The sequence below is a fragment of the Stegostoma tigrinum genome, chromosome 5, assembly GCF_030684315.1.
Source record: "Stegostoma tigrinum isolate sSteTig4 chromosome 5, sSteTig4.hap1, whole genome shotgun sequence".
Taxonomy (NCBI): Eukaryota; Metazoa; Chordata; class Chondrichthyes; order Orectolobiformes; family Stegostomatidae; genus Stegostoma; species Stegostoma tigrinum.
The window spans coordinates 46148001-46175982 of NC_081358.1; the positions used below are offsets into that span (position 1 = coordinate 46148001).

The 27982-nt window shown below is 39.6% G+C and overlaps 2 protein-coding genes across 2 annotated transcripts in view; one reads left to right on the forward strand and one right to left on the reverse strand.

Annotated features, from left to right (window-relative positions):
• Positions 1-3334: 3334 nt before the first annotated feature.
• On the forward strand, positions 3335-27364 carry txndc5 (thioredoxin domain containing 5). Its single transcript, XM_048528781.2, has 10 exons — positions 3335-3735; positions 6809-6958; positions 8017-8122; positions 13462-13558; positions 16184-16299; positions 17713-17799; positions 18439-18585; positions 19494-19576; positions 22254-22383; positions 26167-27364. The coding sequence occupies exons 1-10, from the start codon at positions 3560-3562 to the stop codon at positions 26287-26289; spliced, it is 1215 nt and encodes a 404-aa protein (XP_048384738.1). The 5' UTR covers positions 3335-3559; the 3' UTR covers positions 26290-27364.
• Positions 25272-27982, reverse strand: part of bmp6 (bone morphogenetic protein 6) — a 122781-nt gene continuing 120070 nt past the window's right edge. The window contains exon 7 of the mRNA XM_048528780.2: positions 25272-27929. Coding sequence (XP_048384737.1) covers positions 27780-27929 — 150 coding nt within the window. The 3' untranslated portion in view covers positions 25272-27779. The remainder of the gene's footprint in view (positions 27930-27982) is intronic.

Consider the following 27982-nt stretch of genomic DNA (forward strand, 5'->3'; position numbering starts at 1 on the left):
CCACATTTCCCACTTTACAACAGTTTGAGGAATACTTAGTTAACATAAACCTTCATAAGATCTTATTCAATTAATTGAATAATTCAATAATTTGTAATAATAGAGATTATTACAAGCTTTTTAGAAGTGTAATTTATGAAACTCATGTCAAGTCTTCTTGAGTTCTATGGTTTCATCACATTCTGGATAGGCAGTTTCCCCAGTATTCTTTAGTAATGACTATCTTATAGCTATGACCATCATGACTTCAGCAGGAGTGGAAATGCCTCATACACTCCTCTGCCTATTGATAAAATCACAGAATTGGTAAGGCGCAGAAAGATGCCATCCTGCCTTACCAGCTCCTCAAATGAGCATCATTACCTGGTGCCAAGCTTCTACTTTTTACTCCTTGCACACTATTTCTATCCAAATAATCGTCCAATGCCTCCTTGAATGCTTCAACTGAACCTGCTTCCACACACTTCCAGACAGTACATAGTGTAACCCAACTGAAGGGTAAAATCAGCACAGTCCTACTCTCTCATTAGAGAGACAACTGGCGATGGTTTAACCTGAGGGTCACCACCACCCTTCAGGTGAGGGGAGAAGTTGAGAACAACAGTCCTTTGTGGTAATCTCAGCCAGTGATAGAATTGAATCCAAGCTGTTGGTATCACGCTGTATTGCAACCGATCTGTCCATCTAACTGAGCTTAAATCCACAGGGTTTCTCATTCCTTGAACTATTCTTGTAAATTGTTTCTGTGCTCACTCCTATGCGGTCATATCTTCCCTATAACGTTGTGCCCACAACTGTACATAATATTCCAGCTAAGGTCCGTCAATAACTTGACTGAGATCTTTTAAGAGTGACAAAAAAGTTTAATAAAGGTAGAGCAGTGCATGTTGCTTATGTGGACTTCAGCAAGGTGTTTGACAGGATTCCACATGGTAGACTGATGAGCAAGATTAGATCACATGGAATCTAGGGAAAGCTAGCCATTTGGATACAAAATTGGCGTGAGGGCAGGAGATGGAGGGTGGTGGTGGATTTTTTTACACTGGAGGCCTGTGACCAGTGGTGTACTACAAGGATCGGTGCTGGGTCCACTGCTTTTTGCAATTTATATATATGATTTGAATGTGAATATAGGAGGAATGGTTAATAAGTTTGACAATGACACAAAAATTGATGCTGTCATGGACAGTAAGAAGGTTATCTCAGAGTACAATGGAACCTTGATCAGATGGACCAATGGGCCGAGGAGTGGCAGATGGAGTTTAATTTAGATAAATGTGAGGTGCTGCACTTTGGTAAGGCAAATCAGGGCAGGATATTACACTTAATGGTAGGGTTCTAGGGAGTGTTGCTGAACAAAGAGACTTTGGGATACAGATTCATATTTCTTTGAAAGTGGAGCTGTAAGTAGATAGGGTAATGAAGAAAGCCGAAAGAACTGTTGATGCTGTAAATCAGAAACAAAAACAGGCATTTCTGGAAAAGCTCAGCAGGTCTGGTAGCATCTATGGAGAGAAATCAGAGTTAACATTTTGGGTCAACTGACCATTCCTCAGTTCTGAGGAGAGGTCACTCGTCCTGAAACATTAACTCTAATTTCTCACTAAAGATACTACTGGACCTGCTGAGCTTTCCCAGCAATTTCTGTTTGCGTCACGAAGAAGGCATTTGGTATGCTTGCCTTTAATGGTGTCCATGCATTGAGTATACAAGTTGGGATGTCATGTTGCAGCAGAACATTGGTTAGGCCACTTTTGGAGTACAGTGTTCAGTGCTTTATGAATGATGCTGTTAAGCTAGAAAGGGTTCAGAAATGATTTGCAAGGATGTTACTAGGGTTGGATTGTTTGCAGTACTGGGAAATATAGAATAGGCTGGGGCTATTTTCCCCAGAGCGTTGGTGGCTGAGGGGTGGCTTTATAGAAGTTTATAAAATCATGAGGAGGCTTAGGTAGGGTGAATAGCCAAAGTCTTTTCCCCAGGGTCGCAGAGTCCAAAACTGTAGGGAATAGGTTTAAGGTTAGAAGGAAAAGATTTAAAAGGGACCAAAGACAACTGTTTCACACAGAGGGTGGTGTGTGTATGGAATGATCTGCCAGAGGAAGTGACAGAGAATGATATGATTACATTTTAAAGGCATCTTGGTGGGTACTTGAATAGGAAGGGTTTAGAGGGAAATGGGCCAAATGCTGGAAAATGGGGAAATATAAATTTAGGATATTTGGTCAACATGGACCAGTTGGACGGAAGGGTCTGTTTCCATGCTGCACGGCTCCAAGACTGTATTCTTGTTTCCTTCTCCAAAGTGTTTTTTCACTTTCCTTTAAACCTTTTGCATTCTCTTTGTTCCTCAATTGTATTTTCTGCCTTTCACCTCTCGTAAACACAAATTTTCTTTCTAATGTTAGTTTCTACCTACTTTGTAATCCAGGCAACTCTGGATTAATTTCTCTCATCCTTCCCATTTGCAGGAACATGGAAGTGCCCAAATAACTTTCTCTTTGAAGGTAGTTCTGTATTCATTTCCGGCTTTTCTGCCAGTCAATTCTGATCTTGTCCCATTGAAGTCAGCTCTCCCACAGTTGATTTGTCTTGCTGTGGATCGTTGCACGTCATTTTCCACTATCATCCTGAACTTTATAACACAAACATCATTCTCTCCTCACATGTCCTGTACATATAGTCGTCCAGGGTTCCAATGTGTCCATGGCTTCCTACATGTTACAGATCACATTTTCCACTCGAAGCGAGCTGTCAAGTCTACGTATATAAAGACATAAAGATCCGGCCCGAGACGGGAGGGGAGAAACTGTTCCCTTGGTGGAAGGATCAAGAACCACACGGATTCAGACCTTTGACAAAAGAAGGATCAGAAACATGGGGAAAAACTTATTTGCACATAGTGAAGGCTCGGATATGGAATGCATGGTCTGAAATGTGGTGGAGACAGACCCAATCTTGGCTTTCAAAACACATTTGGATCATTATTCTATGAGCAAATAAATTACACAGCTACGTGTGGAAAGGCGGGGGAGTGAGACTAGTTGAGTTACTGTTGCAGAGAATCAGCAGAGACACGACGGGCTGAACGAGCTCCTTCTGTTCTGTGACCACGTACACATTCATCCACATTGCATTCAAAGTTTGATTCAGCCGCATCCTGAGTACTGCAGCGTAACCTTCCCGCAAGCTCTCCTCACTGTAACTTGCCAGCCGTGAAATGCTGACGAAGAGACACCACGCTAGCTGCATAATATCGTGTGACCCTCCCACTGGAAACGAGGAGGCTTTGATTGACAGTTCAGGCGGAGCAAATAAATGTGTGTGTTTGAACGCTGCCTTACCCTGTGAACTGGCGTGAAGCTGTGGTAAAGCAGGCAGCCTTTCTCCATTGAGCCTGCCTGCATTTGGTTCAGTTTGCGGCTGCTGTAGTGCAGTGACACCACGTAGACTTTCCCGGACAGAGAAGCAGAGGCGCTGACTTCTGATTTCCCAGCTTTTGGATTTTGTTGCTGTTTGTTTGTGTATGTGTGTGTGCGCGCATTTGGTTGAATGAGTGATGGCCTTCTCCAGTTACCTGTCCATCTTACCCCTGCTGGTCTCTCTGCTCCTGGGCAGCCTGCGCTTCTCTTTACAGGAGCAGGAGGACGATCACAGCAAACACCTTTACACCGCCGAGCTCTTTAGCCACGCCGTGCAGACCGCTCCTCACTTCATCATGTTCTTTGCACCTTGGTAAAGTTTGCCATCTCTTTTTTTTGATCATTATTGATTGCATTCAGATGCCTTTAGGGGAGGATTGACTGATTTTTTTGTTATTGCATATACTCGGATTTTTGCAGTTTTGCTTTGTTTTGGAAATTGCGGAAACAAAACTTTGTAGGCGAAAGAGAAGTTAGAGACTTTCCATTGGGTGGAATAGTGAAAGTTGAGTGGGAGTTTAAAATTATCAGCCGCAGTTCCTCCAGAAAAGTTGTGGGGGGGGGGAGGCGTGGGAAGTGGACAAGAGGGTAGTTTGAGATCATATACGTGTTACTGTTTACAGTATTCACTTCAGTCAGTATTTGCCCCTGTGTTCCATTGTAATTCCCAACGTGTTGTTATGGGAGCTGTGTACGTGGCAGCAAAGGATGGGAGATCACATTACGTAACAATCTTTTACAAAAGCGGTTTGCTCTTTGGGGCGAGGTGCTTTTGTTAACAAATGCAAAAGGAAGTCGTGGTATCTTAAACGTTTACATTGCAAACCTCCAGCGTTTGCTTAGTTGCAAACATGAATGGGATTTGCAACTACGTGACCGCGCCTCCCCACCCCGGCTCCTCATTGTACTTTGACATTCTCTGTACTTCCTTTCCCTGTACTTCCTTGTTGAATGTATGTCTGGTGAGGGCATCCCCTCACACTGAGACAGGTGCCTCATGACCTCAACTTATTCCTTCACCAACGTTTGATGGTTAATCTGTCAGCAGGCCCTGTGTTACATTGGTTGCTGACTCTGATGCGGTGCAGAATCAATTTTTGATTAATAGCTTAAATATATGTCTTTCAGGCACCATTTCTTTTGAGTTGCCATCCATGTCAGATGCATATTTAGGCATGACTGAGTTTACAAAAATGTGTTTTTCTAAGTGGATTTTTTCATACAGTGCTGTGCGATCTGCTTTTAAAATCCTGAAATATTTGTTATAGTACTTCAGTTTGCCTTCCATTTGATTCTGTTTGAAAAGAGTGGATTATCTGTCAACTCTTTCTAAAAGGCAATTAATGTTTGACCAAGTGTTAGTTTAAAAACTGTAATTGATAGGTGTCTGTTAATCAAATATTAAGGGAAGCCGGGCAAAGACAAGTATATAGAGTTAGTTAGGTAGAGAACAACTTGGAGGGTTGCATGATATCCTGTTCCAATATTCCTGTGTCCACCTTCCCATAACACACTTTTTAGTGGATTTCTAGCTGACTACTTCTAATAACTGCAAGATTTAAATTCAAATGCACTCGACTTTCTGAAGTAGATTTATACCATGGATGGACTGCCCCATAGGATGAACACACATTACTTAAGAACAACATGCAGTTGATATCGGATCAGTGAATATAGTAGGCATGGGGACCTTGTATCCAGGACTGTTGATCTATTTGAATTTAAGTCTGTAACTGATACCGAGATTGTTGAGAACATGTTGGTAACTTCAGAGATATCGTACGTGTTCATTTTTCCAGGCACACAAACAATATGCAACATGTCTACATGTATTGTATGGAAATGTTCAACCATGTGTACAAAGATCATTTGTCTTGAAAGATTAATGTCAGATATGTAACTCTCAACTGTTAACTTATAGGTTAAGATGTTTATCATGCAGCATATGATCCCCAGTGATTGTGGAACATTCAAGTTTTAAGTTGGACTATTAATTGGATTATTAATTTCCTTTTGAATTGGAAAATGCACATCCAACATTGAGTGGAGAGCCAGCTGAATCCGGCTGGATAGGGACGGGTGAATGGAGAAAGCATACTGAGGTGCATACTTTATTTGATGTCTATCACAAAGAGTACCTCAATAGTACCACTTCTGACTGAACTAACTTAGACTAGGATGGCAGGTGAAGACAGAACCAGCATGAGTGGAAAAGCTTAGTTGACCTTGCAGTTAACAATCTGCCTCTCATAGATGAAAATGACACATGGTATTGGTGGGGGTGATCACTACACAATGTATGCCGAGACTATCTTCCTTATTCACACTGACAATGACTCTTGATGAGTTGTGTGACATTACTGCCACGTTAAGTGGGATAGATTAGAGCAGATCTAACATCTCAAATTACGGCATTTATGATATGGGTAGTCAGCAAAGAATTGCATTCAGCCACAACCTGTAAACTCAGGTCAGCACATCCCTCACTCTACTACTATTGACCAGCCAAGCATCAAGCTGATTCGATAAAGAGAACATGCCAAAAGCAGCACATAAAATTAGTTGTCACCCTGCTAATGCTATTGCACAGAACTACGTACAGCTAAACAGTGGAAGTAACATTTTGAAGTGACCCAGTAACCAATAGGTTAAATGGAAGCTCTTCATTCTTCCACAACCAGTAACAAATGATGGTAGACAATTAAGCAACCAGTTTGAGGAGGACGCTGTGTGAATGGCCTCATTCTCAACATGCATCTTTGTAGTTAGTGCTCACTGGTGCTACTGAGCATTCAGGGATTGAATGTTTGTGGACGTGATGCCAATCAAGCAAGCTGCTTTGTTCTAGATGGTGCAAAGCTTCTTGATTTGTTACTGGAGCTGCACTCATCCAGGCAAATGTGAGTATTCCATCACACTACTGACTTGTGCCTTTTAGATGGTGGACAGACTGTAGGGAGTTCGGAGGTGAGTTACTCACTCCAGGATTCCGAGCCTCTGACCTGCTGTTGTAGTCACAGTATTTATATGGTTAATCCCAAGAAAAAACACTTAGCTCGCGTGTGTAAATGACTCAACTGCATTCACAGCCAGATTTGTTGAGTCAGTGATCTATCGCTGTCATCTCCTGAGGTTCCTTTCATCGTAGATATTGGTCCTCAGGAAATTTGATGTCCCCTTGTGTCTCTGGGACTAGGTACAGTCATGCTGAACCATTAAGAAATTCGATTAAATTCTGTTTTTCTTTCATCAGCACAGTGCATGAGGAAAAATCTATCATAATTTAGAGATGCTTCTGTACAGGTAGTACAAGCTTTGGATTCTAATCAGTTTTCATGCCATTCATTCTACACTTCTACTAAATATATGCTATCTATTCTTAACAGGTGTGGGCATTGTCAGAGACTTCAGTCCACATGGAATGAACTAGGGGACAAATACAACAGCATGGAAAACACTCCAGCAAATGTGGCTAAAGTTGACTGCACCAAAGATACACAGACCTGTTCAGATCAAGGAGTCCGTGGATATCCTACGTAAGTGGTGTGCTTTGAAAAGGTGATGTTTCACTGAAAGTGTTTTTAAACATCATGCAGGCCTGGAAAGGATGAGTCACCCTTAAGTGATTGCCAGTCATCTGTACTGTCTGAAGATGTAAGCAGTTTGAGATTTCTTCATTTTGGGCGCTTGATTTTGATTTAAAGGGGTGATGGAATAATCTTGTTTGATATTCTGGAGATTTTAGTTTAATTTGATTCAGTGAGCAGCGGATAATATGAAGTTCATTATTACACAACTTTATTTCTGCATTTCGTTCCCAACAACACTTGTAAAAATAATAAAACCAAATGATCAAACCAGTAAAATGTGATCTCAAGTACATTAATGCAGTGTTCTCTACAAGTAACAATTGATTGCAATCGTCAGTAGGTTTGGGAAGATGGCATTCAGTGTAATTTGGAAATGTATTTTAGTAATTATGTTTCCATGACGGGGGTGGGTGGCAGTGGTAATGTCACTGGACTAGAAGTCTAGAGCCCCAGGCTACTGATCAGGGGCATGCATTCAAATCCCTTCATGGCAGATGGTGAAACTTGAATGCACTAAGATGTTTGCATTGAATTGCTAGTCCAATGCTGACCATGTAACCGCTGTCAATTGTTGTAAAAAATGATATGATTTAATGTACTTTAGGGAAGGAAGTGTGCCATGCTTACCTGGTCTGGTCCCAATGGGTCTCCAGTGCCACAGCAACATGGCTGCCTCTTACCTACCCTCTGGGCCTTACACTCATCCTCTAACTAAGTACAATAAGAGACACATCTTTGTTATAATAGTGAGTTCCAACTAATCAACTGTATTTAAAGCATAACTTTATTCATGCCTATGTCTCACTCACTTCGACCAATGCTTTCAAAAACAATGATCACTTGGTCACTGTAAATCATGTTTTTTGGCCTTCTAATCTTGCAAGATGCTTTCAGCAGAAAACGTTCAATTTGTTTTTAATTAAACAGCATTTTGAATCTAATGTTATATCTGTAATGCATTTTCTGTGTGGGCTAATTGTCTCACTTTTGGATTTTCCTTTTAGACTGAAGTTGTTCAGACCCGACCAGGAAGCAGTGAAATATCAGGGACCCCGTGACCTGCAGTCACTGGAAACGTGGATGCTTCAGACCCTGAATGCTGAACCTGCTGTAAGTCTTCAGAAAGTCATTGTAATCTCAAACTTGGGAATGTTTTAGAACCAAGACTGTTGCTGAGAAATCTACATAGCAATTTCTGTTTCTGTTTCATTTTTGTTACTTGCCATTTGTAACCAAATGGTTACATAGCTTTTGTTTTTATGCAAAACTTGCAAACTGACAAACTTCCAGCTGTATTCACAACGTACTTTCACCAAGCAAGCTGCTTTTTGCACCATAAGTAACAACTTCTTCAGGTGGTTCTGCAGAGAAATGCGTACAAGTTATAAATGAAACTCATAGCAGGTTTGTATTGATGTGCAAAAACAACTCAACCTGGCATTTTCATTCATTTTCCATTCATACTGCATAGAGAGAGTATTTTGCATTGCTTATCCTGAGAAATTTAAGGAAAAACACTCATGGACTCTACTGTGGTGAAGACCAATTTGTAGTTTAAACCTGATGGGCCGAGAGGCCTCCTGTATGTATCTCTAGGAATGTACAAAGTAGAACTGGTAGCTTTTGAATACTCCAAAGAGATTTTCAATTATAAATAAAAACAAAGTTATCATGGCCACACAGTATGTATAGTGAGAGAGAGAGAGATTTAACATTATTGCTATATGACCTTCCATCAGAATTGAGGAAAGTTAGAGATTTGATGGGCTCTGAATAAGTGAAGAAGGGGAGGGGAAAGATCAAAAAGGAAGCTCTGAGTTGGTGTGGAGGACAGAGTACCTTCAACGAAACGTTGCATGTCAAAAGAAGCCAGAGAATGATAATGAGACAAGATTATACACAAAAGATGTGCCTAAGTGAATGAAAGGATAACAGCCACCTGAATGTGAAGTGAGGGGATTAAGAAGGAAACAAGAGAAACAAAACTGGCAGAAAGACATGAAACAAAATGGCGTAAAGGTTATGGTCTAAAATATTATGTTCAGTGTTTTGAAGTTGAACGTTGAGGCACAGCTCCGTGAGCTTGTGTGAACCTTCAGTGGAGCAATGCGGCAGGCCAAGGCTGGGGGTAAAGTAGAGGTTTGAAGTGACAGCTGAAACTCAGGGTTACACTTGCAGTTTGAACAGAGGCATTCAGTAAAACAGTCACTCTGCTTATTTGGTCTTGCCAATTTAGGGAATTTGGCTGGTCATAGGACACTGTTTTTCTGTCTGTCATTATATTTTTAGTTTTACTTTTGACTCTACCACAGAATAGCCTACAGGTTTATAGTATTGTAACCTCTGCAAACTATTTAACCAAAGTGCACATTTTAAAATGTAGAAAATATTTAATGGTTTAATATAAGTATTGCATTATGGGTTCGAACAAATTCCCGTCCAGGCTAAAGGTTGTGTGAAATGCCATTTTCTTTAAATATTAACTAGCTTTTCCCCATACTAATAGACTGTACAAATACCAGTCTCCTGAAATAGTTGTTTATATTAATCATTTAGACAGAGATTGGTTATGAGTTGAGTTCAGCTCAATAACATTTCCAAAAAATTAAAAGCAGGAAGAAAATAAAACTGTCGCTTCCTTGATTTCTCCTTTTCTGCCTTCCACAATCTTATTTGAATGGTCTCACTGACTAATTTATGCCCTGTATTGACTTCTGTTTAGCCTTTCTACTTAAAAAAAATCCTCTAAACATTTCACGAAGAATGGAATGCCAGTGGATTACAAATCCGAAATCATGTGTGTTTTCAAAATGGCAGTCATAATGTTTGTAAAATAGAAAATGCTTGTGCTGTCGGAGTCCTTTTGGGAATTTGTTTTGTTTAATAAAGTATGTAAAAAGGAAATTCATAATTATAGTGACTCAGAGGATCAAAAATAGAGCTATTGCTTTTCGCATCTAAGAAAACGAACAAATATGAATTATCTCCAGCTAGTCGTTTCCTATTCTTCTTGTTTTCCAGCAGCTTAAAATAATGGTGAGCCCTGTGACTCTTCCATTATGCAATTTTAGAAATAAATTGTTGACTATTGATGCCATCTGAATAGATCGTAAGAATTTACAATCAAAAGAGAAGTGTTAGGTTTCCATTCACAAATTACACTTTTTTGTTCAGGTCTAATTTCTGTGGCCTAGACTCTGAAGTCCAAATTACGTTATTCAGCGTTTATTATTCAAACCCTCTGCCGACATGGGATACTTTTGTGCAAATTAATCTTCCCATCCATCCAGACCTGCTCAATAAAATGCACTTTCTCAGCCATGTGATCTTTCCTAAAAAACAACAAGGAAAAGAGTAAACCTCAAAAGTTTGCATTTGGAAAATACCATTGTAAATTATTTAAAATTTCCTCAGTGTGTACTGATATGAATTTATGTATTTGACCGAATTTGATATTGGATGTTGCCTGGGTACATAGAAGTTTGACTGTATAGTAATGTTGTAATGATTTGATACCATAGCTGGTCAAGTCTCGATTATCGGTTCCTTATTTTCAGAAGGTGCAAAAGAGCAGTAGATAAGAAGGGACTATTGTCCTGATAGTCATTTGCATGGTTATGGGAGAAAAATGCAAATGTGTCAATTACCCTTTTAAGATCAGTAATCAGTGAACACAGGAATTACAGTGAAGGTATTTGAATGACGAAATCTTAGTTTTGCATTGACTCTTGTTGTCGTGTCCAACTTTGGTTTATTGCTGTATTAAAGTAGCCTTGAGAAATTATAGAATAGAAAGGATCGAAACATTTTGCATGGACAGGCATTTGTTTGTCAGTGATGTCTCCAGTGTTGAATTACTCACTGATATCCCCTGTGTAAACACTTGTTACAAGTAGCTACTTAGGTTAGATACTGTTTGGGATATAGGAACAAAAGAGATTTTCCCAAATCTACAATTCAACTCCATTGACTCTGCATAACCCCCGACTTTTTTTTTAATGAATAAAAATCTGTTGTCTCAGTTTTGAAATATTTAATCATTCTTTCATCCACAAAGTTTGGTGTGACCAAGTTCCAGGTTTTAACTGCATTTGAATGTAAGTTCTGCCTGATTTTTTTTTCTGCTAAATGGTCTAACTCTAAATTTATGATATTGCCTTTTTGTCCTGGATTTCCTATCCAATTCCTTCATCTGTCAGATACCCACTCTACCTTCTGGTCTCTGGAGAATGCAAGCCAATTCTATCATCATAACTTTAGTTTGATATCTGTTCGGAATTGCACCCCAGCAAGTATTGCCATCTTCAATATAAGAAAGGCCAAAATTGGCCTTGTTATTTGCATTGGCCATACATGAAGCAAGTATTAGTTTTTAAAAATCTAATCTGTTGCAATTGGAAGTCTCCTGTTTTGTCATTTTACATGCTGTGCAGATTAGTTCTCACTGTGCCACGCAGTGTTTTAAGAGGTGCTTTTGGAACTGTCAAATTTTCAATTCTATGGGAATTCCAGACTCTGGTTTTCTGCCCAATTGTTTTAAAGGCTATAAAATTATAGGATGGAACAGAAGAACATGTTCTGAACCAGATGCTACTAGTTCAGTTTATGTGGTATGTGACATGGAGAATGACAAGTGATGTCCTTTGATCTGTCATGTCTACACATTGTCTTTAGATGGTTCAGCTTGACTCCATGCCCCAAATCAGAAGAGTAATATTAAATAATTTTGGAGATTGGTCACTTTTTTGTACAGTTGGAAATATGACAACCATTTGTGCATAGCAAGCTCCAATAAACAAGTGTCAAAATAACCAGCTAAATGACTTCTTCCAGTTGTACACAACAAAGAGCTGCAGATGTTGAAGCTGTTAAAAGAAAAGTCAAAAATTGCTGGAGAAAATGATTTGTTGGAAAGAAAGCAGTTAACATTTTGAGTCCAGTGACCCTTCTTCAGACTGACCCAATTACGTTGGTCGATGAATTTTAAAAAAAATTGGACACTTCATCAGTAGAGCCCTGGCATCTTTTCTGCACCTTGAGGGGGCACAAACGGTGATGATTTGATGTCTCAATAATCTCAGACGGTGCCGTGCTCTGCCTGCTGAAAAATATGTCAGCTGAGATGATCGCAGTCCCTTTTTCTGAAGCTGTACTTGAGCCCACATCCATCTGCCTTTAGATGCGTGAGTTTTACTGCAGGGCTAAGGTTAATATTGTGAAATGTTTGATTTGGTGCCTGAAATTATAACCTTGATATTATTTTAAAATGCCTTCTGCCGGTTGCCCAAACTTGTTCGCAGTGTAGCAGAGATGGAGCAATAGCTGTCTTGGGCTGTGGTCGCTTTGAAGGCAGCACTGACTTATTTCCTGCTGAATATTTGCATGGGTTCTATTTTTACAAAAGGGGTAACTGCCTCAGGATTTGCTGCTGAAGTAATTGACTTTGGACTTGTAACCGCTAGCATAAAGAAGCCCTGAAGAGGAACACCTGTAGAGTCTCAAGGCTATAGTGTTCTCACTGGGATGTTATCAAAGGGAGGTCTTGGGTGTGTAGGAATGCTTAATGTCACACATGAACTGTTTTTAAAAAAAGGGTGGTATCACAATGATAGATTTTTACCCATTTAAGCTCTCATTGCTTGTGGAGAGAACATTTTTTTTGAATTATGTAGCAGTAGTGTGTGAGACATTTACCCAAGACTTAATTGCCACACTTTGAGGAAAAGAATTTAGCCTCACATAAACTCTATTAAAGCACATAAGTTTATATTCAGTTTGCCAAACACTACCAGTTCTACTAATCACTGAAATGAACTTATTGAAGCTTTAAACGTAAACATAAGAAAAGTCACTTTTTCACTGTGGTCACGTTTCTGAATCTAATGTATCCATTTTTCTCTTTCTTTCCAGCACTGAGTAATTGGTGTGTTCCCCTTGTCAATGTGTCAGTGTGTAGCATATGCATTTATATCAGTTGCTTTTTGTGAGGTTTTGTAAATTGGCCAAGCTTGAGGTGCAGCGTTGGGCTTCAGCCTTGACAACGAGCTGTTGCTGTTGTGAGTCAGATTGGTTCCTTTTGTTGTGTAAATTCTTCATTTTTTTGCCTGTTGCCTACTCAATCTCCTGGTGAGCTACTCATCACAAACAGGATATATGATGCTACCTCCTGTAGCTGGATTAATTAAGTACGGTATATGAAAATGAATGGAGAGGGCTGCCCATCAGTCTGCTTGCTGAAAGGAAAGAAGTGTTTTGATCAGACACCACATTAGGGAGATGATGTTGATGAGGCCAGTTTTCATAAAAATGTGTGTCCAATGTGGAAAAGGAGAGTTTCCTTTTAGGAAGAATCCTTATTGCTAAATATGTACTTGGAATACAATTTTTCTCTCTAAATCCGAGAAATTAAGTGTCGAATTTAAAAAAAACTTGTTATTTTCTTTTGTTAGGTACCAGAATCTGAACAGGAACCTCCCATGGTCCCAGAAGCCAAGCAGGGCTTGTATGAACTCTCAGCTAATAACTTCAAGCTTCACACTGCGCAAGGTATGCTGACCACAGGTTCAATATTTGTTTGGTTGTTTGGTGTTTTTAGATCGATATGCACTGGAACTTTAATTATGGTCTTTTAACTCTTACTCTTTACTCTTTAATTCTGTAGAATAGCTCAGACTTATGGACAGAAGCAAAATATTGTGCTTGCTTGAAGTTTGAAATAAAAGCAGTACTGAAAATGCTCAGATAATAAAATGTGAGGCTGGATGAACACAGCAGGCCAAGCAGCATCTCAGGAGCACAAAAGCTGACGTTTCGGGCCTAGACCCTTCATCAGAGAGGATCTCTGATGAAGGGTCTAGGCCCGAAACGTCAGCTTTTGTGCTCCTGAGATGCTGCTTGGCCTGCTGTGTTCAACCAGCCTCACATTTTATTATCTTAGAATTCTCCAGCATCTGCAGTTCCCATTATCACTGAAAATGCTCAATAGGTTTGGAGTGAGAAAAACAGAATTAACATTTCAAGTCAAATATGACTCCTCATTAGAACTATTCTGTCCTGAAGAAGTCATACTTGACCCTGTTTCTGTCCTTGAGGGAAATTTTAAATTCAATTAATTAATATTTTCACTATTGACTATGACCTTGAAACTACTGTATTGTTTTAAAAAATATATATTAGCTTTGATAATGTACTTTAGGAAGAGAAATCGGCAATCCTTTCCTGATCTGACATGAGTCAACACCCACAGTAGTGTGGCTGGCTCATGACTCCCCACTGAAATGACCCAGCAAGCCATTCAGTAGTATCAATACTGTCACAGAAAAGCTGAAAAAGATGGTAGCTCACTACCAACTTTTTGAGGGCATTATGGCACAGTAGCTCAGTGGTTAGCACTGCTGCCTCAGTGTCAGGAACCCCCGTTCAGTTCCACCCTCAGGGGACTGTCTGTGCAGAGTTTGCACATTCTCCCCGTGTCTGCGTGAGTTTCCTCCGGGTGCTCAGGTTTTCTCCCACAGTCCAAAGATGTGCAGGTTAGGTGGATTGGCCATGCAACATTTTTCGTAGTGTTCAGGGATGTTTAGATTAGATGGGTTATAGGGTGATGAGTTATGGACAGGTAACAAATGCAATGCTTGCTGGCAATTTCTCATTCCAATAATGAAAAGAAAAATACTGTGTAATAAATGAATACTGCATGAGAGTTACAAATGTAAAGGTTGGTGCTTCACTTCTCTTTTTTAAAGGAAGTGGCTTTTTTTTGTTTGCACCTGCAGTGATCATTTAAAAATGTGGCTTTCCTTTTTAACAGTAAGAAGGCCATCACCAGAATGGTCTAGGCCCGAAACGTCAGCTTTCGTGCTCCTAAGATGCTGCTTGGCCTGCTGTGTTCATCCAGCTCCACACTTTATCTTGGATTCTGCAGCATCTGTAGCTCCCATTATCTCTGATCAGAATTGGTTATTAGCTTCATTAAGTCAGTGGTAATATCAAACTGCTTGTTAAATTTATAACCTTTTGTAAAGCTAAAGAGTACACGTGATAAGTTATTTATTGGCAAACTTGATAAAATCATCACTGATTGAATCGTGCTGATAGTTGAAGAATTGTGTCAATACATAGTTCGTCCTGTGAAATTTGTCTGTCTAATACAAGAGAATCTGGTGAAAGCCAGGCTTTTCCCCTTGTGTGTGTGCTTTGTGGAATTACATGAAAGTATTTGGATCAAGGAGCCTGTGACCTGTCAATTAGTACAGAATGTCTGATGGTAGACAGCCATCAGCTCAGGCACAATCTGCCAAAGGAACTGGTGAAAATAAAGAGAAAACTAATGACTGATGTTGATCATAAGTGAGAGATTTTGTATTTCTTGGGAAATAAAACATTTGACCTTGCCATCTGGTTGACTTGCTACTTCCAAATGGCTACTGTGCAATTTGCAAAAGAATGATCTTGTGCAACTTCTTTACGTACCTGGCTTCCTTTGTGGGAAGTGGCTTGCTTTGCCTGCTGGGCTACATTTAAGAACCTGGGCACAAAGGAACTGAGTAACCCTGCGCAATTTTCACCTTGTGGCTGTAATGTGGAGTATCTCCGGATTCCTGCAGCAACCCCACCTCACCCCTAGGGGGAGAAAAAACCTTCAGCACTCAGGATGGCTGTTCACCATCCCATTCAGGTACCCCTCCAAGGCATATGTAATACTCTTGCTGGGTCAGAATCTCGGAACTGCTTACCTGATAGCATTTTGGAGAACCTTTTCAAGGAGATTCTAGCCACTCAGAGTAGGTCCCACCTTTTCCGGGGCAACAAGGGAAGCTGGTGTTAGTATCAGAGATAATGGGAACTGCAGATGCTGGAGATTCCAAGATAATAAAATGTGAGGCTGGATGAACACAGCAGGCCAAGCAGCGGCTCCTGAGATGCTGCTTGGCCTGCTGTGTTCATCCAGCCTCACATTTTATTAAGCTGGTGTTAGTGCCCAGTGCCACAATTAATGAAGATGCCCTGTATGATTTACCTCAAATGGTATCACTCATCTGCTGCGAGTGAGGTTTCTCTTCCCAGTCATCCTTTCCTGAATTTTCAGGAATGATATGCAGACTTTTCTGTGCGGTTTTGTTTTAAAAGAAAGTTTCTATAAACTGATTGTTTTTTTTTTCAATATCTTTCCAGGTTTTCATTTTATCAAGTTCTTTGCTCCATGGTGTGGCCACTGCAAGGCTCTGGCTCCAACATGGGAACAACTGGCAACAATGTTTGAGCATTCCGACAATGTGAAAATTGCCAAGGTAAGAGCATCAAAAGTAACAGGAAATATTCTATCTGAAAGTGGTTCAGAAACTGTGCTAAACTAGTGGTGTGAGTGGTTGTGTATGCTGTAGAGCTCCAGGATTTGACTTAGCTGCTTGGCTTTTGATAAGGGTGTGTTACAGGGACACTTTTTCCGCCACTTTGAATACTAGTGCATCGCTTAACGTAATTATTGAGATCTAGGAATAGGTGTGGTGGGGGAGAGGAATAGTCGTGATGATCTGCTATATTCAGTCAAGGTTTCAAACTTTACCTTGAGTAGTAGAAGAAACCGCTGACTTGCATCAACACTTGAGGGGTGCTTTCTTTTAATTCTCACCACTAATTTATGGAATATTTAATTAGAGTTTTGTTATACCATTTGTGGCTGACAAAATCCTGTAATGCTGAAAAGGTGCTGCAATTCATTACTTAATCTTAATTGCACTCAGCACAATGTCTGCCTGTTCTAGAAGCCCAATTCCACAATAGTTTCAGAGCAGAACTCTGATTTATTTATTGAGGATGTCCAGAGTGTTAGAGCAGTGTTAACCATATACAGCAAACTCTGTTTTAACCATCACCTTTATGAACTGGTATTCATGATAAACCAGCAAAAATAGCATTCCTCAAATACTGTGAAGTTTACTGACCTTATACTGTCCACTTATTATAGCTTTTTAATTTATTTACTTCTGTGTAAATGTACTTTGTTGTTCAGTTGAATAGCCATGCAAAATATTAACAGTTGACTCAATTTCAAGTCAGTTTCTCCTCCAGTGTTGTCATCTTCTACAATGTCCAAGCAGTCATCTTAAGGGTGCAAGTGAGAAGGCTCGCTGATGATAAGTTTTATTTGAGGCACAGTTGGAGTAAAGTGATTTATGCTGTAAATAAAGTATAATAGTGATGTGCAAACCCTAGCATTACGTTTCTATTACTTAACATGTGCTTTCACATTGATTATGTGGACCTCTTCCAGGGGTTGTCACTAGACCATGGTGGTCTATACAGTCAAGGATTGCAGCCTTCTGGCATGATTAATAGCAATGAGAGGCAAGCACTCTCTCAGGAAATGCTTCGGATTTAAGGTAGAGTGGGACACTCTTTACAATCCATGGCACATCAACTGGCTCTGACATTGAGCAGTATAACTGGGTGGGAGGAATTGCAATACATGCTTTAAAGAATATTGGAACCAAAAACCTACAGACTGCCTGACCTTTTATGAAAATACTGATATGACTGGTGTATCAAAATTTCAAGGAATTAAGAAGAGGCAGTTTGCTGACTAATTTGTGTGCATGAAGTAATCTTAGTTAGCTTTAAGATGTCAGATTGTCTGAAAGTTCTTTTCACTTTCTGACTGTAGCCTTTCCTCTAATACTAATTGTCTTTCAATCTAATTCTAGGTTGATTGCACTGCCCACCAGCAGTTGTGCTCTCAGATCCAAGTGCGTGGATACCCAACCCTCCTCTGGTTCAAGGATGGGGAAAAGGCTAGTATTGTTTTTACTTTAAATCACATTTGCTGAATTTGTCTTCCCCCTTCCTCCTCCAGGATTGAATCAGTACTGTGCTCACTTTCACGTACTTTGAGTGAATTTGGAGCTATAGAAACGTCTGAATTTCTAATGGCTTTTGTGGATTTAGTCATTGGCACTTCATGTCAGGCTCAGTGCGCAGAATTGATAACCAAGCCCATTCAACTTGAGCAAACCCGTCTGCGGTTCCACTAGCAGATTTCAGTCTTCTAGACAGAATCTGTTCCTTGTTCCAGCAAGAATTGTGGAGCACCATCCATGTCAAAATGTGTGTGCGCACAGCTAAGTATAATGATGGAAGGACTGTCTTGTAGCAATGGTAGTGCCCCATCTCTGGACCAGAAGATCCACGTTTAAGTCCCACCTGCCTATAACACATCCAATCAACTTGCTTAAAATAACTATACGGGAATGGCCAGGGAACGGGAAGGGAATTCCATGGGGAAAAGTGTGGCTCCCTTTTTGACCGTGACAGTCTTTTTTAGATATTCTACTCCTTTGTATTGCACTGTTGTGAAATGTGGGATATGTAGCATTGAACTGTAACATTTCTCTTTAAATGTTCAAATGAATTCCATATTGCCCCTTCATCAGGTTGATCAGTACAAGGGTAAGAGAGATCTGGACTCTTTGAAGGAATATGTGGATTCCCAGTTAAAGGCAGCTGAACCTGCTGAAGAAGATCAGGAAATTGATGAAGATTCTGAGGAAGAGGATCATTCAGAGGAGGAGAAGGAACCGGTATTTAAGATACTTAAAATGGTTTCAGATGGTATGGCAATGTAGTTTTAATTTGTTTTTGCTCTGACGTTTGGGAATTTGAGTTCTTCAGTACTGACGTATTCAGTCACTTAACACTGTTTCATCAGCATAAGATGCTTACTTCCAAGCTTTATAAGTGTTTGTATCTCTAGACTTGGAAAAAACTTGATGCATGTCTTTCTTTTAGTTAATCCATTTGGGTTAATTTTTTGGTTGGAGAAAGTTTGCAGATTTACACTGACTGGTGTTCGTAATAATTATTGAAATCAATATATTTTCATATTAGGCCAGGATAGAAAATTACGTCTGTTTAGAATGTTATTAAGCACAATGAGAATGTTCGTGCAACAATAGTTTTTCAAAGGAAAAACTTTGAACTTGGTTCTGTGTTATCTCTGGCAAAAATCTCTTGCCCAGTCTATATCTGTAATTAACAGATTTGCATTTCTGCTATTGCTTCTATTTCTGGTCTGTCTTGTGAAAACAGTAAATAAACTGCATTAGAGCATTAAGGGGCAAGAAGCTTGGGTGAAACAATCTAGAATACTAGATATCAAGAAGTGCTTTTTAAAGATTTCTTATGTAAATATTTTATTCCTTTGGGGTTTCTTTTTTCCTGTGCAAAAGATTTAACAGACTTAGTGTAAAAATGAGCCACCTCACTTTATAGTCGGAGGGGAAACTACAGGCTAACTTTGTGGATGAAAATGATAAATTGTGAAGGTTTTTCAGCTTGCCATCTGGTAGAGCCTCAGATATGCCACTGGCAACCTTAAATGTGAAGGGACTGAAGAGACTGAGAGATTTTTTTTTCAGTTTAGTGTCGTGCTGTGTATGCTTTACATTCACAGTAACTGATTCTTTTTTAATTCCCCCACTTACTGTAGTATAGCGTGCTCATCTTGACTGAAAGTGATTTTGAGCAGACCATTGCCACAGGGGTGACGTTTGTGAAGTTTTATGCACCCTGGTAAGTAATGTGTTCATCTTGCAGTTATTAACGAAGGAACCGTAGGCTGGGTTGAAAGGATCAAGCAGGTTGAGTTTATTCAGAGCTCTAATGAGAGCGTGGGCGAGGACCCACTCTTGCTGTGATTCATAACTCAACAGCTGTAGGGAATACCTTTCGCTGTGGGAGATGAAAAGGAGTCAGAATTAGATACTGTTGATGCTGTCTGACTGAAGAGAAGTCTCTAGTTAGAACATGGTGTAGTGTGGTGTTATGGAAATGCTCTGTGAATTGTGAGAGGCACACTAAGCTGTCAGTGGCTTCTCCCATAGGAACTGTCTCAAATTTGTGAAGGATTGTTCTCCCAAAAATTAGATTGTAACCAAGCTGAGGAGATGCACTCACCAATGCCAGGGTTTCTAGTTGCTGCTTATTTTCTTGCTGTGGCAGGGAAAGGTTAACAGGAAGATACCAAGCAGACAACTGACAATAATGGAAACCAAACACCAAAGATTGAGCAAGGTAATGATGTATGTTTTGACTGAAGAGGCTGACACAATTTGGTCAATACTACTCAATGTCTGCAATCTACCCTTTCTTGGTACATTCTAATATATGGCACTAAATTTGTTCAGCCTGGAAGGATAAGGAGTGAGAGAAACTTGTTGGAATTCCTAACTAGAGACCCTCAGCCTTCAAACATACAACTTGGGAGCAGAAGTAACTTTCCCTGCCCCGCAAGCTTGTTCTACTGTTTAAGTTGATGGGTGATTTGATGACCCCATTCCAGCCTATCTCGGATAACCTTTTAACCCCATCCTTATCAAGAATCTAATTATCTCTTTCTTAAAAAATCTGTTTCTTAAAAAAAGTGACTCTGCTTTCATCAGCCTTTGAGGAGGAACATTGCAAAGATACTCAATCTTCTGGAGGGGAAAAGAAAATCCTAATCTGTCTTAAAAGGACAATGCCTTATTTTTAAACAGGGATGCTTATTCTAGATTTCCCTACATGAGGAAACATTCTACATCCACTTTTCCAAGCTTATTTTTGTATGTAAAAGACTAGCCAGCCTGATGTTTTCCATTCTAAGTATTAGTCTAGTGAATCTTTTCTGAACTACTGCCAATGCATTTACATCCTTCCTTAAAGGAGGCCAATATTGCAGACAATGATCCAGATGTGGTTTGACCAAAGCTGTGTAAAACTGGAGCATTGCTCCCTAATTTTGTATTAAATTCACTTCACAGTAAACAATGACATTCTACAAGATTTCCTAATTATTTGCTGTACTTACTTACTACATTGTGATTCATGTGCTGTGACCCCAAGATCACTCTGCATTTCAGAGATATGCAATCCTTACAAATAATTTAAATGCTCCTTTGTTAGTCTTCTGGCCACAATGGACCATTTCACATTTTCCCACATTATACTTCATTTGCCCAATCTTTGCCCACTTATTTAACCTATCTAATCTGTCCTTATATCCTTTTAACTAACTTTCATGCCTACCTTTGTGTTATCAGCACACTTAGTAATCAAATCTTCATAAGAATGTATAAAACCAAGTTAGAGGTAAACCTTTTGGCATCTCAAGCTTGCTCTGGCAGTCACGAACATCATGAATGATCTGTTTGCGTTTCAAATTTCACATTTCTGTCTACCCCAATTAACCTTGGATTCTGGTTAGGCAGGGAATTAATAGCTTGTCAACTTAAAGATATTCAGTGATCTTGCTTCTGCCACCTTCTGAGGCAGACAGTTCTGAAGTCGCTTAAAGTTCTCTTGGAAAACAAAAGAATCTCATCTGTGTCCTAAAAGGTCAACTTTCAATTTTAAAACAGTCCCCCTAGTACTGGACTTAACCACAAAAGGAGACATCCCTTCCACATCTACCTTATGAAGACCGCTTCTACACTTCACTCCTGCTTCTAAACTTCACCTCCGCCTGTCCAGCCTATCCTTGTAAGACGGCCCATTCATTTGAGTTATCGATCTGCAGGATTTGATAAACTTTCTGACTCAATGATACAGCCCAGGAATTTCTGTGAGGAATCCCTGCATAGTGTTACAGCGTCCAGTAGTGATTACAAATATGGTGCTTATGGGAAAGCAAGAGATATGGGTGATGGAGATTGCAACGCCACCTGCTGCTAATCTCAAATGCATTGGCACCAGTCCTCTGAACAGCTTGTGTATTTCATAAAGGTGATGTTGACATTGCATTGAGTGAGATGTTTAGCTGTTGAATAAGTATAGACCTAATGATAACACTATGTCTCTAAATAAAGGGTTTTTCAGCAGAAGCTGGACAATTAAATTTTCTCCAGAGCAGAATGCAGTATCTCAGCCAGTGAGATAAATAACTGGAACTTTGAACATCAGAGTACCTCTAGATCTTCTGTCATTTAGCCAGTGTAGGTTTTCACAAGGGCTCCCTGGTAAGATAATTTTTCTCAGATATGAGAATTCAAGACGATCCTTAAGGCGATGTTTTTGCATTTTGTTACTGTTTCTATTCCACTGTGGGTTAACTCTCTTTCAGAAAAAGATGAGGCAGATCCTTGAAGAGGTGTCACTATTGACAGAGCCCTCTGAACCTGTTCACAGTAACAGCTAAGCACCTGGCAGAGGGTTCATAGTTCAACACTAAGTACCTCGGCCCATAACCCCTACACACTATCTTTATCAACAGGTGTGGTCATTGCAAGAGTTTAGCACCGACCTGGGAGGAACTTGCCAAGCGGGAGTTTCTGGGGTTAAGTGATATCAAAATCGCAGAAGTGGACTGTACTCAACAGCGCTCCCTCTGTAATCAGTTTTCGGTGAGTAAGAAACTGTTACCCAGAGATGTTGAAAACTAGTAATTGGTAGATTTTCCTTTCACCTTTTGACATTTTTCCATGTAGTTCAAAGCAGCAACATTAAAACCAATGTTTTGGAAAATAATACAGGCTTTATTTGATTTTGTGATATGGTTGCAAAGGCTGTAAAATACAAAACTAGTCATGGCTAACTTATTCACTCGAGTTGGGAATACTGTTCAGTGCCATGAAGAATCTCCATCAGTAAGACCTGCTCACTGATAGACTGTTGCATGTAAAACATCAGGTCTAGTACAAGCTAAGTAGAGAACGAATAAATGTTTTTTGGTTTGAAACTATATAGACAATATTTTAAGTTGACAGACCTCTTCCCTGTCACTTACTTCCTTGCTGAGGTTATTGTTCCAGGCATGAGGAACTTCAGTTCTGAAGTTAGATTGTTTTCCTTTGAGTCTTGACACACACTCCAAATCACGAGGGACGTGGACAGGATAGGTATTCACTGTTCCCATTCATTAAAGGATTAAGAATGAGGGGACACATCTTTAAAGAAAGAGGCAAAAGCACCATAAGGAAATGACTTTCATGCAGTGTGTGGATAAGTTCTGGAATGTACTGGCCAAGAGTCTTGGAAGCAAGTACAATTGATGCACTCAGAAGGGAATTAGACTTGCCTTTAAAAAGGAAGAATGTGAGGTGTGAAGATGGAAAGGCAGGAGAATGTTAGTAAGTAAATTGCTCATTTGGAGAGTTGGTGCAGATGCAGTGGGTTTCCTGTGCAGTAACATTTCCATGGTTTTTTTTTTCGGTCTAAAAACAATTGGAACATCCATGAAGATCCCAAAACATCCCTGAAAAATCACAGAGTTTTGCAAGCTGTCTTCATGTTTAATGAGTTAGATTGTGCTTTGTCTTTGTCCTGGCAGGGACAGGGTGTGGGGTCTTGTTCTATGTGCTTGGCTAACAGACACACACTTCAGCTCCACTTGTGCCAACTTGTTAGTGCTGTACTGCTGGTCATTGTGTTCCAGCTGGAAACTGCTTAAGTGGACTGGAGAAAATTTTGGTGAAAGGGCAGTTCTGGTTAACACTGGATATCAGGCATTGGGATATCAGTTAATTCTCCAGGGTATCACACTTTTCTTTTAAAAACTGAGTAGTGTAAGTTCACTAAGGCTCTGTTTAATTATAAATCCTATGAGAACATCTTAATTAAATAATCTTGAATATTATTGTCTGTTAGAAATGAGAAAGGGTACTAGTTAAAGAAATAATCAAGAGGACAGTACTGTTTTCGCTTTCTCTGCAAAGGATCAACCTGCTGGGCTATAGTTTTAGCAGCATTGACTGGAGTATGAGAAATGTGTCAAGTGACAAATGGATGTTGACAGGTTATCTGATCACAAGGGGTGTCTCAGCAAAGTCCGTTTCCAGCATGAGTTGCTGGATTGAGGTTGTAAGCAGGGAATCCTTTGCTTGTGACCAGAGCTACGAAGAGATTATCCATGTGATGCACTGAGTTGAGACAGATGCCACATTCTTGGCAGCAGATGCCATTTATGTCCATGTCAGTTTATGCAACTTTTATGATTGATCTAAGACCACTGTAGGCACATGAGCTGTTTGGCCAATGTCAAACACCATTTACCTGCCCTTTTTTTTCCCCTGTATCACGTAATACCTTGGTTTTATCAACTTAGAAATTGATTTGGATTCAAGCAATTGATCTTGAATCAATTGCTTTTTGAGAAAGAGGGTCCCAGTTTTCTGCACTATGTTCCATGAAGATTTATTTCTTAATTTTATTTCTGAAAGATTGGGTTTTAATAGATCTGGCTTTAGTAAGCCATTCATTGCCCTGAGCCATAAGATAATGAATAATCTAATTAAAGCCTTGACACCACGTACCTCTTCCCCACCAATTATTCTCAACTTGAGTGTTAAGGTCCTCTATTCAGTTGAATTAAATACTTTGTGGGTCAAAAGTCTACCTCAACACTAAAATATGTTCAGTGACAGCTTTCGTTGAAATTCTGTTCCATAGACAGCAGGGATTAACTAGCTTGTTAAATAGTTATGGTTAAACACAAGTGATATACTTAAGCATGGAATGAGAAATATCCTAATCTAAATTCATTAGGATTTGATAATCACAGATTAAGTAGTGAAAGTCTTAATATTCCAAATCTGGATCCCACAATGATGTTATCTATGTAGTGGGGAAAGGATTAAAAACTAAAAATGGAAAAAAAATTCTTAATGGAGTGGAGGGAGGAAAAAACGTCAGATTGATTAAAGCAATTGCGACTGTGCGATTTGGCTATAAACAAATTGGTGAAACATCTCACCAGGTTACAAGTGCTGAGATGTAGCTTTTAATTCCAGATACACTCATCTCTCAGATTAGATCATGCCAGGGATACGTGGTTATAGTTCTGCTGAGAAATTAGGAAAGAGGATGGTTATATTCCATACAACTAAATTCAATAGAAGAAAAAGGTTAAAGGGGAAAATCAAATAAGCATTCAAGTCAGCATAATAGTGGCTGATTCTAGAAACAGGTAGTAAGGCAATATAAATGTAGGATCAGAAAAAGATGAGAAGCAAACATCGAATACATCACCATAACTTACAGTGGAAATAATTCAAGCATGCCACTTGTAGAGAAATTAGACAGCTAGAAAATAACCTGTGAGTAATGTATAAGCAATAGGTATCAGTGGATTCTTGTTGTTTTAAGGTACAGGGTGGAATTTAATAATCTATGGTTTATACACCCGCTTTTGTTTTAGATTAGATTTCCTACAGTGTGGAAACAGGCCCTTTGGCCCAACAAGTCCACACCACCTCTTGGAGCATCCCGCCCAGACCCATCCCCCTATAACGCACACACCCCTGAACACTATGGGCAAGTTAGCATGGCCGATCCACCTAGCCTGCACATCTTTGGACTGTGGGAGGAAACCGGAGCACCCGGAGAAAACCGGCGCAGACACTGGGAGAATGTGCAAACTCTGCACAGACAGTTGCCCGAGGCTGGAATCGAACCTGGGTCCCTGGCACTGTGAGGCTGCAGTGCTAACCACTGAGTCACCGTGCTTTGCTTCCACTGAAGACATTCAGCCCATTATGTCATTTAGAGATTGTGAAATTAAATCAGACACACAGCCTTGGTTTCTCATCACTTGTTGCTTCAACTAAACAAAAATCAGTGTTTGCAAATTTTTAATTGACTGAATGAGTCACCAGGATACATTTTAGTATGGGGGTAGTAACATTACAGATTGCAAATAGTGTATGTTCACACAAAAGGGTATTTGTAGAGGATGAGGCTGGGTAGTTTACCATGACTTATTTTCTACTACCTCTAGTTGTCCTCCTCCAGGCCAGCCCTGTGATCACCTGACTGAGCAAACAGTTGCGGAGAAGGCAAAATTGATGGAAGATACCCCTGGTATTGTCTCAGACCAGAAGCCAATCTAATGGAATGAGTTACTTTACTGGGCACTTTTTGGAATTTTAATCAGGGCACTTTAGTAAATGTAAGATGTCAATCTTTCAGGGTTACCTTCCCCAGAAAATAGGGAGACTGGAAGGTTTTATTTTGTTCCCTTATTTATGTTTGTGACCTTAAAAGGATTGAGTTAAAAGTTTACATGGGCAGAAAGAGCTGACCTGACATTAGGGATATAACTGTGCAGATAGTTCCCAGTGTCATGTTTGTATTGGGAACTGACGCTCTTATTGAGAAAAATTAAACTAAGCGTGTGCTTTTGATTTAAGGTCCGTGGTTATCCAACATTGCTGTTGTTCCGTGGTGGTCAGCAGTTAAATGAATACAATGGAGCGCGAGATTTGGAAGCTCTTCACAACTATGTCCTACAGCAAGCCAGGGATGAACTATAAAACATGTTATTTTTTGGTCCAACCACCACTTTATGTCACTGTTTACAAGATTGTGTGTTTTTTTTAATGTAAACTTTTTTCATGGTCATCAACGTATATCCATAAAGGTTGTTGCCAACTTACCAGCCTTCTGGAAGAATAAGTTGGCTTCAACTTTCACCATATAGTGGTGCCTTCGAAGTATGTGGTACTGAATGGTGAGATCTTGCTTGTTTATCACCCCTATCTGCCATCTTTTAACACTTCAATGGATGTGGTTCATGTGTTGTTATCAGACAATCATGGGATATCAAATGTACCTGATTAGTAATTATAATACTGTGGGAAGAAAACGAAACAAGAATACCTCAGCACATCTTCAAGCCACGTTCACCTGCACAAGTTAATAAAAAGGAAGCCAAGCCAGTTTATAACAAGTGATTAATAATAGTGTAGAGTGTAAAGACTTTAACAACACAATGATATCAAAGACAGTATGGACAGTATCCATATAGGGATTGTAATCACATTTCCCCAAAAAGCAAGAGCACTTAAAAATCCCTTGCGTGAACAAAACTGGGTAATTTAGCAGTTACCACATCATATGGTAACATGTTATTTCACCCACGAGTTACAACTTATGTTGTATATAGCTCCAGAGACACTGCTCTTAATTGAATTTATTTTAAAGAACTGGACACTAAAGCAGTGGCTAAAGAGCTAACTTTTTTCATTTTGTAAGTTTTAAGTTGAAGGATTTCAAATTTAATGAATACATCAAACATGCTAGTCAGTTATTCAAGCTGGTTGCCATTGACAAGGTAATTCTTGAGAGAAGTGTTTCAGAGTGTAGCCCCAAGATGCCATGTACATTGTGTGAACAAACTGCACAAAATAAAAAAAGCCACTTGACTTTAACATCATTTATTGTTAGCATGTGTGTATGGAGAATGAATTGTTCTTCGAGAGACAGGGGAGCAGTAAGTGTGTGTGGTTGGCACTTAGATTTTTGTATAAAAAGAAACATTAAACGAATGTGGGACTGTCAATAGTTTACACTACTTGGCAATTTCTAATAAAAATTTCTTAAGAAAAATGATTGTCCAGAGCTTGTTTCATAAAGTAATGTGCACAATGTGCCTGAACCAGGGGCTGTGATGAAGTGGCCTTGCAGCTTTTCATAAAGCTCAAATTTGAAGCTGTAAAATCATATGCGGTTTCTCCTGAATCTCTTGCACTGTCTTCCACCCTCTTAAAACCCAGTGGCTGCTATCATTACAGCCCCTAGTTTAAAAAAAAGTTACCATAAAAACCCCAAAACAAATAAATTACATTTGTATGAAAACTATGTACAAAATATATTACAAAAGCCTTTTTAAGTAGAAACTTTTCTTTTAAAAAAAATTGTAAACAATATTTACAGAGGTATTGCTCCAGGATGTATATTGCTATGCACTGAGGATATAGTTACTCTCCAGTAGTTTCAGATTAAGATGAATTTTCTTGTCCTTTTAATGACAGCCACATGCCCTGACCACCATGTTCCTGTATTTTTTCAATATAACGTTTGAGCTGTCATCGAAGAAGAGGACCGAAATTGCATTCAGCTTAGTGGGGGCACAGCAGGGCTTTGGAATGTAATCTGGGTTCATAAGGTGGACCTATAGTCAAAGAAATTCAAAACGTTCAGGTAGATGCATATGATCACATACAT